Genomic DNA, 18,576 nt, shown 5'->3' on the forward strand with positions numbered 1-18,576 from the left:
AAGAGGGTTTTTTTTTGAGAAATTAAGCCTATTAAATTTGGGGTGTATATATGTCACATGAATCTATTTATTTGGTTATGTTTTGGGAATCCTCCATTGTCAAAGTGGGACTGTATATTTAAGAAATATATTATCCATATTTTTTCATGTTACATATTTCTCTTCACATTGACATAGGTGAACAGGATAGAGATTCCCAGTCTATTGTAGTATAAACACTGATTTTGAATTCCCTATTACCTCTGCCATCCAGTTGATGATGCGACGGAGACTTGAGGATAGCCAAGGGAAAATGTTGGTACATATGTTTCTGGATGGTGGTTGTGGTGTTGAGTCTTTTGAAATCTTACCCTGGATTATTTTCTTCTCGTAATTTACATAATGCTACTGTGTGGATGCCAAAGCCCTGTGCCTGTGAGGATATTTATCTTTTTTTGAGATCTTGGTAGGAAAAATGAGTAGCAAGTCCCAAGTAATGGCTAGAAGATATTGGATTACTTGTGTCTTCATAACAACTCGCATCACATCAGATCTTTGATTTGAAGATATGAAATTAATTTGTAAACAAAATAATTTACAAGTGAATGGTCTAACAACAGATATATGTTTACAGCATGCTCCCTTGTAGATAACTCATGTAATCATAGCCCTTCTCCTTAGACTCTTCAGACTAACCTATAATATTTTTTCTTGTGTAGCCTATAATTGGTTCAACTGGATTCTAATACTTAATTCTATTTTTAGCTTATCGATCGGATCCATTGCTTATGTACCCTTTCACCTGTTGTAGCATGTTTGGATTTTCATAGCTCATTCTGAATAATTGTTTAAAATGTATTAAACTGAGCAAATCACAGCGTCTATCTATTCAAAGTTAACCTGGTTCCTTCCCTCAAACTTTGTAGCATACGTAGCAAAATCTTTGATTTCCTAAAGCTACTGATGTACAATGATAAGATGTAAAAAAAAATTATTGTTACTAACGATTACGACACAAAAATCTATTCTTCTGTCAGAATGGTGAAGTGCTGCTCTTTGTGATCTTAATGTAGTTGCAAAGCCTGGGTGCAGGTTGTCACTGATGTTTTCAAAGTCTGTTTTATTTTAATGGGTTCTTGCATAAATTGTGACCAATTGATATTTAAAATGCAGTAAAATTCTGGCAATATTCTTAGCTATATCTTTACAGACCTATGGGGAGACAGTTGTGAAGCTTAATTTAAGTGGATTCCTTTGCTTGTTGGATTATATTTTGAGGAATTACAATATGTATTTTTATCTACATATTGTAATTCCTTAAAATATAATCTGATACGTTACAATAAATGTATTCAAAAATATAGTTGAATATATATGTATCTTATGGGCATTAATAGATCTTGTGCAACGTTAATAAGTTGCAATCGTTTAATCGGCTGTTACTCTGAACCAGCAAAGATTTGTGTCTTTACTTCTGCCTCTTATTTTACATAGCATTTTTTCTGAATGTCTTGTCTGATTTTCATTTACCTGTCTCAGCCCCTCATCCTTCCTCCCCCATCTCTTAAATTCAGTGCTCTGATAACAGCAGATGAAGGGCACTACTTGAATTGGATGCTGTTGACTATTCTGCATCAAATATTTAGACAAACTCAGGCTTCCATATTTTCTAAATAGTAATTTCACTTCAGAAGTAGTTCTTCAGATGCAGTTATCTGGGGTATCTTGTGGACATCATAAATATATTTTTAGATGAGTATAACCTCTCTGATAATTGATTGGAATTGTGCTAAATGTTCTGATTTCATTGACAGCATAAACAACAAATTGCAGCAGCCTGAGGCAGCCGCTGGGGTCCTGGAATATGCTATGAAACATTATGGGGAGCTGGTAAGTATTCTGATTACTTTGTTGTGACACAAATATCAAACTATTTAAGTTTTATCCTTAAAAGAAAAGTTTTCTTCTTGTGAGAAGTTGCTAAGTCCTCTTGACAACTGCTCACAGTTGTGTGATTGGAACAGGGACTCGCTAAGTGGGGAATGGCAGGTGTAAACCCACCAAGTTTATCCCTCTCACGTTCTAGTACTTCAAGAGTGCCTCCTGAGCCAGTGATTGCAGCCCTGTACAAGGAGTTTGTGAATGACTACATTAATATTGCACTATTTGACTTGAGTGCTCCTTTCGTAATGGACCTCTCAATATATTGAACACCCCTGCAAATAGAATGCACAGATCTGAAATGCTATAGCAATAACTTATCAAAGACCTGGATGGGCATAATTGACTTTTGGCAGCACTGAGTAGAATTGCTGGCACTTAACTGTCAGCAAAACATTTCCACCACTACTGCCTATCTCCTCATCGACACGGCAGTGCAGTGCATTGCATTGTTTCCTTAACAATGCGACAACAGCATGTCTATTTTTATTTGCTTACAATTAAAATAAATTTGGGATTAAATAATCTACCATGAAACCCAACAGCCACGCTTTTATTGGCAGTTCTTATTTTGTTCCAACTGGTACAGGTTACGACTTGATGCAATTATGTGCGGTAATACGGTTCCAGGTTTAAGACCATTTAAAGATTACTAGTCAGTTTCTCACCCTTAAAGGAAATTACATTATCTTAGCTGTCCTCATAATGGGTTGAGAGAAGTTAAACTATAAACAAACATTCTGCTCATTCTATTGTTAAAGGTAATGGTGCTGCCCCATTGATTTCAATGAACTGGTGGCATAATCATGGCAACTGAGAAAAATTCAAGGGTGTTAATACTATAGGTTATGGCTTAGAAATATTTGAGTTTCTGCTAAACCATGCAAAAAAATTTGTTTGATCATCTTGGTTCTATTCAAGAGTTTTGCAACTCTGCAAAAATGAAGATTTCTACTGTTCTGAAATGGCCAAATTCAGCTTTCCAAATTGACAATTTGAAGAAGCATTCATAAAATCTTCCTGCTGCTAAGCAGAATAAAATTTTCAAGTAAACTTTATCAATGATTGTTGTCAAGTAAACTCTTATCTCCCTCAAGCCAGACCCCGAATAGAGATCTGTCCAAGGTGTCATATACGAGGCTGCTGCATCTGAAATAAGAACAGAAGATGTACAGCATTTGGAAACACCAGTGACCTTATTCTTCTCTTTTCAGATACTGCTAAACATGCTGTATTTCTAACCTTTTTATTTCCGACCTCTAGCATTTACAATTTTTAAAAATCTCTTCATTACTTTCAGTGACAATAACCTCACCCTAACCACTAGGTGTTCCAACAACAATGCAAATTATTTGGTTCTAGAATGATTCAAGCAATGTTGGACTTGTAGTTCCATGAATTGTACCAAGGGACAGGATAAGTTATAAGCAACACTTGGTGAATATTTCTTCAGCCTTCCCAATACGTTTCAGATATTCCAGAGTGAAGAACATAAGTAGATGCCCGATGCACCTGTACCAATCCTCATCTGAATGTCTACCCATATCTTCCCATAATTTCTCTTTTACCATGGATAAAGTAGTGTGTAACAGGACATTCTAAACAAAGTCAGTGACACTTTTGTACTGTGTTGGAATGCTGCATTTTCTTTGTGGCACAAAAATGTACTTCATTGGCTACTTCATTGACTCCACTGAAGGGCAGCATGGTGGCACAATGGTTAGTGTTGCTGCCTCACAGTGCCAGTATTGGTGGGGTAACCGAGGTCACCAGTACTGCGTAAAGTTTATATAATAAAAGATTCTCGAGGCAGGTATCTCTGCATAAAGACGTAACTTGATTTAAACTAGCAGCTGCCAGGGGACTATCAAAGGGTCTGGACGTTTCTGAGATAGAGCTGCCAGACCTCTCTGATGAAATCTGACAAATACAATTCAAAACAGATCAATCGTAGGTTTTCTTATCAATCACTCCTGCCTTTCAGTAACTTTAAATCAGTTATCTTTAGGATGCACAAATCAACAATAATACCTGTCAAATACTTCAGCCAATCGCGTTCCCCTTCCTAGCATAATGGTACTTTATTAGTCTGTGAAATCCGGAAGCTAACTGCTATCTTGGCTGACCTCACTACCCAGTTGCCTAGTAGCCTAAGATGCTCAGCCCAGAGTTCAAACAAACATTCTCATGAGTTCCCTTAAAAGTCACTGTCTAACCAGACTAAGTAAGAAGTCTCACAACACCAGGTTAGAATCCAACCAGTTTATTTGATAGTAATCTTACAAGCTTTCAGAAACAATATTTCTTCGTCAGGTGTGTGGAAGGTTCGGCACACCTGACGAAGGAACACTGTTTCCGAAAGCTTGTAAGATTACTATCAAATAAAATGGTTGGACTCTAACCTGGTGTTGTGAGACTTCTTACTGTGTTTACCCCAGTCCAACGCTGGCATTTCTACATCATGACTGACCAGACTAATCCATGACACAAGTCCACCTTATTCGGACAGTGAATAAACACTATTTATGAAATATGATTAAGTGTTCTAAACTTTCTTTCCAATTGAAACTTTAACTGATAAATCTTGCATATTTCCAAGGTTCAGTTGTCCTCTCAAAATATCGTTTCGTCCTAATGCCTTTTTACCACGATGCTGAGCAGTAAATTGCTTTCGGCTAAAGCAAACAATATTCCTTAAAATCAATAATAGTGCATTAAAAATATCAGTATTTACTTTTTACAAACATGGTCACTCCTTTGAATCAATTACTGCATCTGGTGTAAATTGCTGCTTTTTAGCTCATAAACATATATTTTAAAAATCATTTAACTGATTACTGTTAATTCTGTCAATACCTCAATGCCTAACGATTTTAAAATATTGTCACCCCATTAGGGATTCCACTTACAGCCAGAGAGACAGGTTCAATTCTAGCCTTGGACCACTGTCTGTGTGGAGCTTGCACCTTCTTTCCATGCCTGTGTGGGTTTCTTCTGGGTGCTCTGGTTTCTTCCCACTGTCCAAAGATGTACGAGTTGGGTTGATTGGCCATGCTAAATTGTCCCTTAGTGTCAGGGGGATTAACAGGGTAAATATGTAGGGTTAAGGGGATAGAGCCTGGGTGGGATTATTGTCAGACCAGGCTTGATGGGCCAAATAGCTTCCTTCTGGACTGTAGAGTTCTATGATAACTGCTCTATGGAACCTGCCACTGTATATTCCAGTATATCTTTACAGAGTCTGATGAGGGAAGCCTTTTTTTTATAACACAGAAATGTCTTCAAGCCTGAGATGTTTATGTAAGTGCTTATGGTGGGGGGGAAATCCTCCTTTATTATTTTCTAAAATGTCATTCCTACAGAAGGAAGATAAAGGAAGTTCAGTACTCGGAAGAGTTAAAGTAAATCAGAGAATTTGAGATGTCTAGTTGGAAAATTTGCAATAACTGAAAAACAAATTTTACTAATGGATATGCTTATTCTCCAAAGCAGAAAATTATCTGATTTCTTTTGAAGTAGTATTTTGTGAATTTTTTATTTACAATTCCCATAAGGAGCTGGAAAAAGCTCCATTCACCTGCCCTGTGGCTACTAGCATCAAGTACTAGTTACAGAGCAGACAGGCCACACAAAAGATCGACTGTGACTGTTTTTATAAGGATCATGTTTCCCATTTGAGGGTATCTGTGTGCTGAGCTAATATATAACTAAACACCCGTGTGGTGTCAACATATTATCGCACATTTAGAAAATTGACGGAGGCAGAGGGACCTCAGGGAGTATTGGGCTTCGGTGGAGGGCTCAGTGAAGGGGGCGTGGTGGAAAAAGTGCCTATGGGAGGATCCCATGAGTTCAGGAGTTCCTATGGGGGGTTGTAGTTAGTTACTCCCTTCAGGTGGTGTGGGGGTGGGGGGCACTGGAGTTGGAGGTGTGTGCAAGTAACCTGGATGTCGGAAGGGGTTTTCATTTAATTTTTACTAACTATTGAAGTAATCCAGTTGGAACCATTTGAAGTTTGTGACTTGAATCGCGTTATCAGATGATTCTCAGTGGCAGGGCAATTGCCAGGGCAAATTTTGCACTTCTGAGTAAACCTTACTGTGAGCCTCCAAAAGGAATTCCCCAGCGCATCTATGGGCACTGCCACTGCCAAACCATCACCAGCCTCTCTTCCCCAACCATCCCCCCAAACATATTATCACACATTTAGGAAATTGACAGAGGCAGATTGGCTTCCGTGGAGGGCTGTTGAGTGAAGCCTCAGTGAAGGGGATGTGGGAGAAAAAGTCCCTGCGGGGGTGGGAGAATCCCATGAGTTTAGGAATTCTTGTGGGACATTGCAGTTAGTTACTCCCTTCGGGTAGTGGAGCAGGGTGGTTGGGTGGGGGGCACTGGAGAGGAAGTTGGAGGTGTGGATTTGTGCAAGTTACCTGGACATCAGAAGGGGTTTTCATTTAATTTTTACAGGGTAACTATTGAAGTTATCCAGTTGGAACCATTTGAAGTTTATGATCTGAAACACATTTCCAGATGATTCTCAGTGGCAGGACAATTGCCAGGGCAAATTTTGTACTTCTGGGCAAACCTTACTCTGAGCTTCCAAAAAGAATTCCCCAGTGCATCTATGGGAGCTGCCGCTGCCGAACCACCATGTGCGCACCCCCACGCGCGCACATACACACCATACATACACCATACACCACACACACCATGCACCACACACGCCACCATCCACCCATGTGACAACCTGGATCAGGAAGTTACGGCAGCCCATTATTTCACCATCTTTTGGTATATGGGTTGCGATGTACAGTGGCCACCTGTATTTTAACAGCGTAAGTTCTTTTGCTGACATGTAAACATTGCAGATGTATTTACCTCTCATGCAAATGCAGTTAGTAAAATAAGTAAAAATAAGTGATTAAATCAAAACTCACCTTTCATGATTGTTCATTGTAGTGATATTTTGTCCTTTACACTGTGTTGTGCAGTTGTCGCAACATAAATGAATACGTGATGAGGGGTAATAATATGGTATAACCAACTTTCTTCCGCAGCCATCAGATCCTAATGGAGCTGTACATTCAACACTGAAATCAAATCAACTTGACAATTACAACTTCATCCATTTATTGTATATTACATAAGAAATCACGGATTAGAATCATAGAATCCTACAGTGCAGGAGGAGACCATTCGCTCATCAAGTCTGCACCAACCACACTCCCAACCAGGCCCTATCCCCATAGCTCTACGCATTTACCCTAACTAGTTCCTGGCAGTTGACTGACAGTTACACTATTTAACTTGTTCATTAACTAAATGGGATAAACCAAGTGTAAAATTGTCATGATATATTCACCTGATAGTTCTGCCACTGTGGTTAGTACTGCTGCCTCACAGCACCAAGGACCCAGGTTCGAACCTGCTCCACATTCAATATGATCAGACACTTCAATGCCTTTTACCCACACTATCCCCATAATGCTTTACATTATTGTCAATCAGAAATCGTATCAATCTCTACCTTAAACATACTCTATGACTGAGTTTCCACAGCCCTCTGGAGTAGAGAATTCCAAAGATTCACGCCCTCTGTGTAATTAAATTTCTCCTTAGCTTGGTCCGAAGTGGTTTTCCCCTTATTTTGAAGTTATGCCCCTGGTTCTAGACTCCCCAGTCAAGGAAAGCATCTGACTTCCATCTAGTCTGTTTGTTCCTTTTAAGTATTTTATAGATTTCAATGAGTTCACATCTCATTCTCTGAAACCCTTATTTACCCAATCTCTCTTCACAAGACAATCCTGCCATCCCCAGAACAAGTCTGGTGAGCCTTTGTTGCACTCCCTCTATGGCAATAATATTATTTTTCGGGGACCAAAACTGTACAGAGTACTCTGGTGCAGTCTAACCAAGCTAATACAACTGAAGCAAGACCTCACTCTCTTGTATCAAATTCTCTTGTGATAACAGCTAACATTCCATTAGCTTCCAGCACCCACATGCTAGCCTTCAATGACTCAAATACTTAGCCTTTGTACCTGGGGTTACGGGGATAGAGCCTGGGTGGGATGCTCTGTCGGAGAGTCGATACATGCTTCATGGGTTGGATGGCCTCCTACATTGTAAGGAATCTGTGATTGTTGGCAAGTACACCCATGTCTCTTTGTATGTCCACAGTTCCTAATTTCTTACTGTTTAGGAAATACTCTGCACATCTGTTCTTTCTACCAAAGTGGATTACCTCACATTTTTCCACAGTATATTTCATCTGCTGTGTTCCTTCCCACTCATAAGTCTGGCCAAATACTCCAGTAGCAGTTTTACATTTCCTCAGACACCCATTCCCACCTAATTTTGTATCGTTCTTGACCTTGGAAGTATTACATTTGGTTCCCCCCAATCCGAATCATTGGTGTACATGATGAACAGCTGGGACCCAAGTACTGATCCTTGTAGGACCCAGGAGCCACGGCCTGCCAGTGCAAGCGTGACCATTTATTCCTACTATCTGTTTTCTGCCTGTTAGCCACTCCTGAATCCATGCCAGTAACTTATACCTATTGCACGTGCTTTTATTTTGCTAATCAACCTCCTATTGGGTATTTTATCAAAAGCCTTCTGAGAATCCAAATTTATTATGTCCATCAATTCTCCTTTATCAATTGTGTTAGTAATGTTCTCAAAATCTCCCAAGTTCATCAAACATAATTTCTTATACACAAATCCATGTTGACTATGCCCAATCAGAGCATGCTTATCCAAGTGTTCATTTATCACATTCTTTAAAATAGATTCTAGCATTTTCCTTACTACTAATGTAAGGCTAACAGGTCTGCAACTACTTGTTTTCTCTCTCCCTCCCTTCTCAAATAGTGGGGTGATATTTGCTACCTTTCATTCTGGAAGAGTGGTGAAACTACTAAGGAGACTGTCCCTTTAAAAGCAGAGATTTTGGAGGAGAGTAGGAAGATATGTATGATAATATGGAGATAAAGACTTAAGGTCGGAAGGCTTGGAGATGTAAAGGGTGTGTATTCTAATAATAGCTACTGAGCATGTGCATAAGGAGTTATCATAGAATCATAGAACCCTACAGTGCAGAAAGAGGCCCTTCAGCCCATCATCTGCGCCGAACACAATCCCACCCAGGCCCTACCTCCATATCCCTACATATTATACCCACTAATCCCTCTAATTTACGCATCCCTGGACACTAAGGGGCAATTTCTTAGCATGGCCAATCAACCTAACCCACACATCTTTGGACTGCGGAAGGAAACTGGAGCACCCAGAGAAAACCCACGCAGACACGAGGAGAACATGCAAACTCCACACAGACAGTGACCCGAGCCGGGAATCGAACCCAGGACCCTGGAGCTGTGAAGCAGCAGTTTTAACCACTGTGCTACCGTGCTGCCCGTTATGTCATAGAGATGTTGCTCAGAGAGAAGATGAATGGGAAATACACTGGAGAGGAGCTGTGGCCATGTCCTGAAGTTCTACAACCTTGTAAATAGTGATGTAATAAAGGTATTTTATGTGAAAGACCATCTGCAACAAGATCACATCTAAAGTTATAAACCAAAGAATCCCAAGACAAACCCACAATATCTGAGTTCACATCGCCACAGTCATCTCGAGGTTGGTTATTATCCGACTATGCATTTTGACTGGTTTAATACTGAAGAATTGTTATGGCACAGAATGAAGCCAATTGGCCCATTGTGTCTGCACCGGCTCTCCAAATAAGCATCAGGACTTAGTGCTGAAGAAGGGAAAGGGTTAATGAATTTTGTACCTAGCATATATCACAAACATAACCCTTCCTCATCACTGATCTCCTCAAGCTCATATTGCCCCTGGCATCAATACAAATTATTTATTCATGTTTTCATTACTTGTTCATGTCTTTCATTCTTTAACTTTCATTTCCATAAAGTCAGATATTTAAATGTTATCTTACAGACATTGCAAACCTTACTTGTTTGCACTAGCTAAACATAGTTAAACAACTGCAGATGGTAGAGTGTGAAAACAGTTATTTGATAGGAGGACTCCTGCTGGGATGCCATGACTGCACAGTGAAGAAGCTGCCAGAAAGCTGTGGGTCACGACTGTACCGATGACTGCATCGTGACTGAAGCTGCCAGGTAAACTGCGGGTCCTGGCTGAAGCCTGAGGCTACGTCGTGACTGGAGACGGAAGCGTCAAGGATCCTGACTGATACCAGAGTTTGCATCATGACTGGTGCTGGGAACATGATGCATAAATACCCACACTTATTTATGTTCAGTGAGAAGCCTGTAAACCACTGTTAGGTACTAGATCTCTCCCAAAAGCTTTTGTAATAAAACTACTGTACTTTGACTCACTAACAGTCTCAGAGGTGTCCTTTTACCTACAACAGTGCCATCCCCTGCCTTTTCCTCATACCCCAGCCCATTCTTTTGTTCACATCATCTAATGCTTTCTTGAATGCTTCGATTGAAACTGCCTCCATCACACTTCTAGGCAGAGAATTCCAGGCCCAAGCCACTTGCTGTGTGAAAAGATTTTCTCTTGCACCATATTTTCTTCTTTTGCAACTCATTTTAAATCTGCGCCCTCTTGTTTCTTGATCTTGTTTCAAGTGGAACATTCTCTCCTTATGTACTCCCTGCACTCTAGTGCATTTCCAATGCACTCTCTGCACTCTCTCCAATATGTTAACATCTCTCCTATAGTGTGGAATGCAGAATTGTACACAACCTCTAGCTGAGGTCAAACCAGTGTCTTGTAGAGGCTCAGTATAACCTCCTTGCTCTTATACTGTATGCTCCCATCAATAAAGCCAAGAATACCATTTGTTTCATTAACTGCTCTTTCCACCTGCCCTGGCACCTTCAATGATTGATGCACAAAAACACCATGGTCCCTCTGCTCCTGCATCCCCTTAAGAATTTTACCCCTTATTTTATATTGTTTCTCTGTGTCCTTCCTATCAAAATGCATCATTTCACACTTTTCTCCTCGTTGAACTTTATCTGCCACCTATTTGCCCACTCTACCAATTTGTCTATATCCTTTTGAAGTTCTACACTGTCCCCTTCACAATTTACAGTACTTCTAAGTTTTGGATCATCCGCAAACTCTGAAATTGTCCTCTGAACATAATTAATATATGGCAGGAAAAGTTGTCCTTGGGGGAACACCACCATAAACCCCAACTCAAAAAAATACCCATTGATTGTCTGCTTCCTATTATTCAGCCAATTTTGTATCCACGTTGCTACTGTCCCTTTTATTCCATGAGCTGTAACTTTTTGCCTTAGTCTGTTGTGGATCAGGATCAATAATCCCACTTTTATTTGGCAAGATCTGTGCTTGTGGAGCCCTGAGCATTTCATTCTGGAATAAAATGTGTAGTTGAAGAAATGCAATAAGGAGACTTAAGAAAAAAAATACATATTTATAGAACTTCATCATGTGTTTAAGACATTCCAAAACACGTAGCCAAATAATCTCATTTGAAGTTATTGTTAGGTTGACAAATGGTCAATATTGTGCCTATAGGGAATGCACTGAATAATTAAACATCTTTTTTGAATTTAAAAGGAAATTTTACACCTGACTGGTGAGCCAAATCGTTTTGAGCATGTAGTTACTTCATTGGGCTTGATAACATAAACACATGATGTCATTGCAGATGAGCTGTGAGCAATTTGTAGCCCCTGAGTTGGGAAAGACAATATGTGCAACCCACATATTCTCAGTTGGAGGCACTTCAGATAGACTAATTTTGTATAAATAATCAGGAAGATCTGTAAAAATATTCAAATGTTTTTATAGTTTATGAAATGGGAGTTCAAACACATTTTTCTTTCATCCACTTGTACTGACAAGACAGAGGCTTGTCTTAGACAACCCATATACAGAATGTGATTGGTATGTGATGTTGTTTAGACTTTCAAGTGTGATTTTATTTCCTTAAATAAAATGTCTCATAATCCTAATGAATTCACTGTTTGTAATCTGCAGAAACTGTATATTTTTTATTTGTGCATGGGATGTGGGTGTCAGTGGCTGGGCCAGCATTTATTGTCCACCGCTAATTGCCTTTGAACAGAGGGCATTTTAAGAGTTAACCATTTTCTGTGGATCTGGAGTCACCTGTAGAGCAGACCAGGTGAGGACAGCAGATTTTCTCCTTAAAGGACGCGCACCAGATGGCTTCATGGTTATCATTGGACTCTGAATTCCAGACTTTTATTGAATTCAGATTTTACCATCTGCTGTGGTGGGATTCAAACCAGGGCATCAGTCTGCCCCTCTGGATTACTGACCTAGTGACAATAACACTACACTGCCATCTCCCCACGTCAGAATACAGTAAAATATAAATATTATATATACTCATGTAAAAGTGAAAATTCAACTTCTGAAATATTTTTGCCATCATGCTAGTTCAGCTTTTTTATTACCATTTGAAACTCAGATTGCTCTGGGAGGAATTGGAGGCTTAATTGACGTTGCTAATTTGTCCAGAGGCTTCAGTAATTAATTAACAGGAATAAACATTATTTCCTGGCATTCTGATAACCATACAAGTTTGTGCGCTGAGATATTGCACAAGTCTAATATCAAAATTTAATTTGTGATTTAATCAAGGAATAAACTTTCTGATCATTGAAAGATTGAAAAGATAATCAAATCCAAGCTAAATGAGGTTTGTATTCTTTAAAAGTGCATTTTGCCCTTCTCAAGGAATGCCAAAGTTACACTGCATAATGGATAATATGTAAAAATATTTATAAACAAATGATTTTGAGGATAACCACCTGCAGTAATGTACTGTGGATGATACTTCTTTAAAATTTAAAATTTTGGGATATGCTTTACAGGAGATCCAAGCTACATGGTACGAAAAGCTTCACGAGTGGGAAGATGCTTTGGTTGCATATGACAAGAAGATGGACATGAACAAGGATGATCCAGAACTCGTCCTTGGACGAATGCGCTGTTTGGAGGCACTTGGCGAATGGTGAGTTTCGACATATAAATTCTTAAGAACAAGAAGTTATGTCCAAAGCTTTGGTTCCTTTTTGATTAATGCCAACTCAGTCCACTGTCTTTTGCATCTTAATATACTGCTTGCTTATGTGCTCTTTCTTGTTTGCTTATTTCATAAAACTACTAACTTTTGTGTAACCAAATTCCTCCTTCCCTTGTTCATCCTAATTAAATAATTTTCAATTTCTGACATCTTGTATTTAAATTTTTCCCCCCTCAGTGAATCTTTCTACATTAATCTTGTCAATTTCTATTATAATTTTGACATTACAATGGTGTTTCCATTTTCCAAAAGATAATAAGCCCAATTTCTGTACTTCGCTCTTAACTTTATGGACATGATTTTCCATACAGAGGCAGCATGCCACTGACCAGTGGTGGGGCCTTCTGGACCCGCCACATCAATGGGGTTTTCTGTTGAATGCCATCAGGAAGCCTGCAGTGGAGTGTGCCATCAACAGGGCTGGAAGATCTCCCTAGAGTGAACGGCTGGAATGTTCTGGCCCAGAGTTCCGAACCTAGATTTTTCACCATTATTTTAGGACCCAACTAACACAATTAGGGTGATGCATAAAAAAAAGGCCCTGTAACAATGATTTGTCTGACTAGCTTGGTTGAATTTTTGTGGGCGAGTAACAACCAGGTTCAGTGGAAATGGTGTAACACATATATGGATTTGAGCAAGGCTTTTGACAATGTCCCACATGCCAGCCTGATCCGAAAAGGTCAAAAAATCCCATAGGATCCAAGGGAAAGTGGCAAATTGGTTCCAAAATGGGCTCAGTGGCAGGAACCAACAAATATTTTTGTAACCGGAAGTCTATTTTTAAGAGGCTTTTCATATCACATTTCAATGATTTAGATGTAAATGTTTAAGTTTATTTTTTATTGTCACAAGCAGGCTTATATTAACACTGCAGTGAAGTTACTGTGAAAATCCTGTAGTAGGGAGCATGATTAGGAGATTTGCAGATGATACAAAATTGGTCAGGTGGTTGATAATGAGGAAGGAAGATGCAGTTTGCAGCAAAATACCAAGGACTGACCAAATGAATAAAAAGTGACAAATGAATTTCGATCTAGAGAAATGTAAAAGTAATGCATTTCAGGAGGGCAGACAAAGCAAGGGTATAGACAAGTTATAGTGTACAGGGATATGTGAAAGAAGTGGGGGGATTTGGAGTGTATATCCACAGATCGCTAGAGTTGGAGGGACAAATAGGTAAGGTAATTAAGGAAGATGTGGAATATTTTATTTTTATTAGCCAAGGCATAGAATACAAGAGCAGGGAGGTCATGCCAGAACACTGGTTAAGCCACAGTTAAAGTCTGGGCATACTTCTGGTCACCGCATCACAGGAAGGATGAGCACTGGAACCAGTACAGTGAGATTGAGAATGATGCCAGAAATGAAAAAGAATAGTAATGAGGCAAGATTGGATGGCTGAACTGTTTGGAGCAGAGGAAACCGAGGGGAGATTTAATTGAGGTGTATAAAATTGAGAGTAGCCAAGATAGAAGAGATAGGAAGAACCTAATTCATTTAACAGAGAGGTCACAAACCAGGAACATAGATTTAAAGTAATTAACCAAAAGATTAGGGAAAGCATTGAGGAACAGCGTTTTCATCTATTGAATGATTTAACTCCCTGCCTCAATGAAAATAGAGGCAGAAAGTCTCGTGACATTTAAAAAGTACTTTGATAAGCACTTGGAATGCCATAACTATATGGCTAGTAATTGAGTGCTGGAAAGTGAGACTAGACTGGGTAGATATTTTCATTCCAGTTTGGAGATGATGGACCAAATTGCTTCCTTCTGTCTTAAAAATCTCCATGTTCCTATAACCTTGAACATCTTAGTTGTTCACTTCTGTATTTCTCAAAAAGGGCAATAATTACTTTGCAAATTTGAGTCTGCCATAGATTATTTCTTGGCTTCAGTGATATCACTCACTTTTGCAAGCAACCCAAGTGGTTTACATTTATAGGAATTGATGCAGACTGAAAACTTTCTACATAAAATGATAGCAGAACCTTAAGGCATTGCAGTGAACTCTTCCTTTAACTGGCAATGGATATTGCATCTGTATATTGTCATTCTTTCCAAAGTTGGATTCAGTTAACACTGGATTTGTTGAGATTTGGTTCAAATCATTAAGCTACTTTATTCTGTAGTAAGTTGAGAGTACAAAGCAATGATGTAACCGTATTCACTATTGTAACGGTATTATTGTAAGGAAATGCAATGTTGAAATTACATCATGGATCCATCTTTCTCACTTCAACCAGCATCCTGAATTTTTTTTTTCCTTGGCCGTCTTACCTCACCTGTCTTGGAAGTTGGACTATTATTCAATTGCCTGACATTCCTCTGTATTGCTGAGTGTTTTTCAGATTATGAACAATCAAAGCTTTTCAACATAAGGCGGTGAGAGATATTCATTAGCTAAGGAGACAAGCTTTTAAACTGCTGATTCTTTGTGGTCAATAACATCATAAATATCATTACATATAGCCCGTGCTATCCTTAAAGTAACTTTTTTTCCAAATTATTTGTGGAAAACTGTCAAAAATGATCTGAAATATGATGCTTTCCTCTATTTAGTTTGGCCAGACAATGTGGCTGTTATGATACTAACACATACTGAAATTCAATATATGTAAAAGGAAAGGCACTAGTCAACACTGAGATTGAATACTCTGCTTTTTAATTCCAAACAAGACTGGGAGCAGTAACTATATCGAACTTTGCATTAATCCATGTATTCATCTTCCCTTCCAGATTATTGGCAGGCGCTTTAACATGATGTTAAAGACGATGTACCTTCTGATTTTTGTTGTGGCAGGGTAGGGAGGAGAGGAACTAAGAAGGGAGAAGATGAAGAATTGGAATTTGGATCCCGCAATTCAAAGGCAGCATAGGAAATATGTTAGATATGTTGTATTATCATTAAAAATGTTCTGGGATGCACAATGGTGCCATGTTTATATTTCCAGACTCCTGGGGATACTATAATGCACCTAGATTGCTCTCTCAATGAGTTTCTTTAGTGCACGTTAAGCACATTTTGATTGCTGATTTCTGATACAATTAGTGAGGCCTATTTTTATATATAAAATCGAAAGAATCCACCCACACATTAATTTTTTACTGCACCATGCACTGTCTCTGAAAGATCAGCAGGTAACCTAGTTGCAGGCTTTAGTGTACTACTGTGAGCTTTACCTTGACAGAACTTCTTTTTGGTTCATTCAGCATTACTGACTGGCCAGCATTTATTGCCTATCCCCAGCTGCCCAGGGGCAGTTGAGAATCAACCACGTTGCTGTGGCTTTGGAGGCACATGTAGCCCAGACCAGGGTAAGGGTGGCAGATTTCCTTCCGTAAAGGACATTAGTGAATCAGATGGGTTTTCCAATAATCAACAATGGTTTCATGGTTGTCAGTAGATTCTTAATTCCAAATATTTTTTATTGAATTCAGATTCCACCATCTGCCATGGCAGGTTTCGAACCCGGGTCCTCAGAACATTAGTGTTTCTGGATTAATAGTTTATCAATAATACCATTAGGCCATCACCTCCCATAAAGCTTGCTTTTGTGAAGTTTGTAGCAACCTGTTATGGAATGACATAGAAGCTTGCAACTCTGTTATCTGCTGATCTTTCAGAGACAGTGCATGGTGCAGAAAAGAATTAATGCGTGGGTGGATTCTTTCAATTTTTATATAGTAGGTCTCATTAATTGTATCAGCAATCAAAATATGCTTAACGTGCATGAGAGCAAACTTTATATACTGTTAAATAAGTTAAGAGCCCTTGGTGTTAATGGTAAGATTGTGGCATGGATAGAGGATTGGCTGACTGCAAAAGGCAGAGAGATGGAGGAAAAAGGGGTCTTTTTCAGGATGACAGCCAGTGACTAATGGTGTCCCTCAGGGGTCGGTGCTGGGTCGACAACTTTTCGCAATATACATTAACAATTTGGAAGAAGGAACTGAAGGCACTGTTGCTAAGTTTGCAAATGATACAAAGACATGTAGAGGGACAAACAGTATTGAGGAAGCGGGGGGCTGCAAGAGGACTTGGACAGGATAGGAGAGAGGGCAAAGAAGTGGCAGATGGGATATAGTGTGGAAAAGTGTGATGTTATGCACTTTGGAAGGAGGAATGGAGGCTTAGGCTATTTTCTAAATGAGGAAATGCGTAGGAAATCAGAAACACCAAGGGACTTGGGTGTCGTTGTTCAAGATTCTCTTGAGGTTAATGTGCAGGTTCATTCAATAGTTAGGAAGGCAAATGCAATGTCAGCGTTCATGTCGAGAGGTCTAGAATACAAGAGCAGGGATATACTTCTGGATCTATATAAGGCTCTGATCAGACTCAATTTGGAGTATTGTGAGCAGTTTTAGGCCCCAGATCTAAGGAAGGATATACTGGCTTTGGAAAGGGTCCAGAGGAGGTTCACAAGAATGATCCCTGGAATGAAGAGCTCGTCATAGGAGGAACAGTTGAGGACTCTGGGTCTGTACTTGTTGGAGTTCAGAAGGATGATGGGTGATCTTATTGAAAATTACAGGCTACTGCGAGGCCTGGATAGAGTGGACATGGAGAGGGGATTTCTATTAATAGGAAAAATTAGAACCAGAGGGCACAACCTCCGGCTAAAGGGACAATCCTTTAAAACAGAGATGAGGAGGAATTTTCTCAGCTAGAGAATGATGAATCCGTGGAACTCTTTGCCGCAGAAGGCTGTGGAGGCCAGATCATTGAGTATCTTTAAGGCAGAGATAGATAGGTCCTTGATTAATAAGGGGATCAGGGGTTGTGAGGAAAAGGTAGGAGAATGGGGATGAGAAAAGTATCAGTCATGATTGAATGGCAGAACAGACTTGATGGGCTGAGTGGCCTAATTCTGCTCCTATATCTTATGGTCTACATTGGATGATGCTATAAAATGGGTGTGAAAGTGCTTGGGTCTAATTGTCATTCTGCTGCTTCTTGATCTGAGACTATATGGGACATTGCTATTCTTAAAAACCCCCCATCTGCTTTCATACATGTAGTAAGCTACCCCTCTCAACTAGGATCCTTGTATCATCACTGACCACTATAAAATTTATGGGTTTTAACTTATCCATATTTATCTCAAGTCACCAAAGCAGCAAGTTGTATTTATATGGCATCTTTAATCAACTGTCCAAGGCACTCATCACGAATGTTATCAAAGAAGATTAAAGCTGAATCACATAAGGAGATACTAAGGAAAATGACCAAAGGCAGTCAAAGAGATAGGTTTTAAGGACCATTTTGAAAGAGAAAAAATACATGGAGGGAGATGCGGTGTCACAGTGGTTAACATGCTGCCTCACAATGACAGGGACCCAGGTTTGATTCCCAGCTTGGGAGTAGTTTGTGTGGAGTTTGCACATTCTCCCTGTACCTGCATGGATTTCCTCTGGGTGCTCCGGTTTCCACCACAGTCCGAAAGACATGCTGGATATGTGCATTGACCATGCTAAATTCTCTCCCGGTGTACACGAACAGGCGCCGGAGAGTGGCGACTCGGGGGTTTTCACAGTAACTTCATTGCAGTGTTAATG

General features: G+C 39.5%; 1 protein-coding gene across 4 annotated transcripts in view; it reads left to right on the plus strand.

The window, feature by feature from the left end:
- The window catches only part of mtor (mechanistic target of rapamycin kinase), a 283,244-nt gene that overhangs the window by 158,391 nt on the left and 106,277 nt on the right, over positions 1–18,576 (plus strand). For all 4 annotated transcript variants that reach the window (XM_080215404.1, XM_080215406.1, XM_080215407.1 and 1 more), the window contains 2 exons: positions 1,794–1,869; positions 12,804–12,943. In XM_080215404.1, coding sequence (XP_080071530.1) covers positions 1,794–1,869; positions 12,804–12,943 — 216 coding nt within the window. The remainder of the gene's footprint in view (positions 1–1,793; positions 1,870–12,803; positions 12,944–18,576) is intronic.

The sequence above is a fragment of the Carcharhinus amblyrhynchos genome, chromosome 30 (assembly GCF_965287045.1).
Source record: "Carcharhinus amblyrhynchos chromosome 30, sCarAmb.v2.hapA, whole genome shotgun sequence".
NCBI lineage: Eukaryota > Metazoa > Chordata > Chondrichthyes > Carcharhiniformes > Carcharhinidae > Carcharhinus > Carcharhinus amblyrhynchos.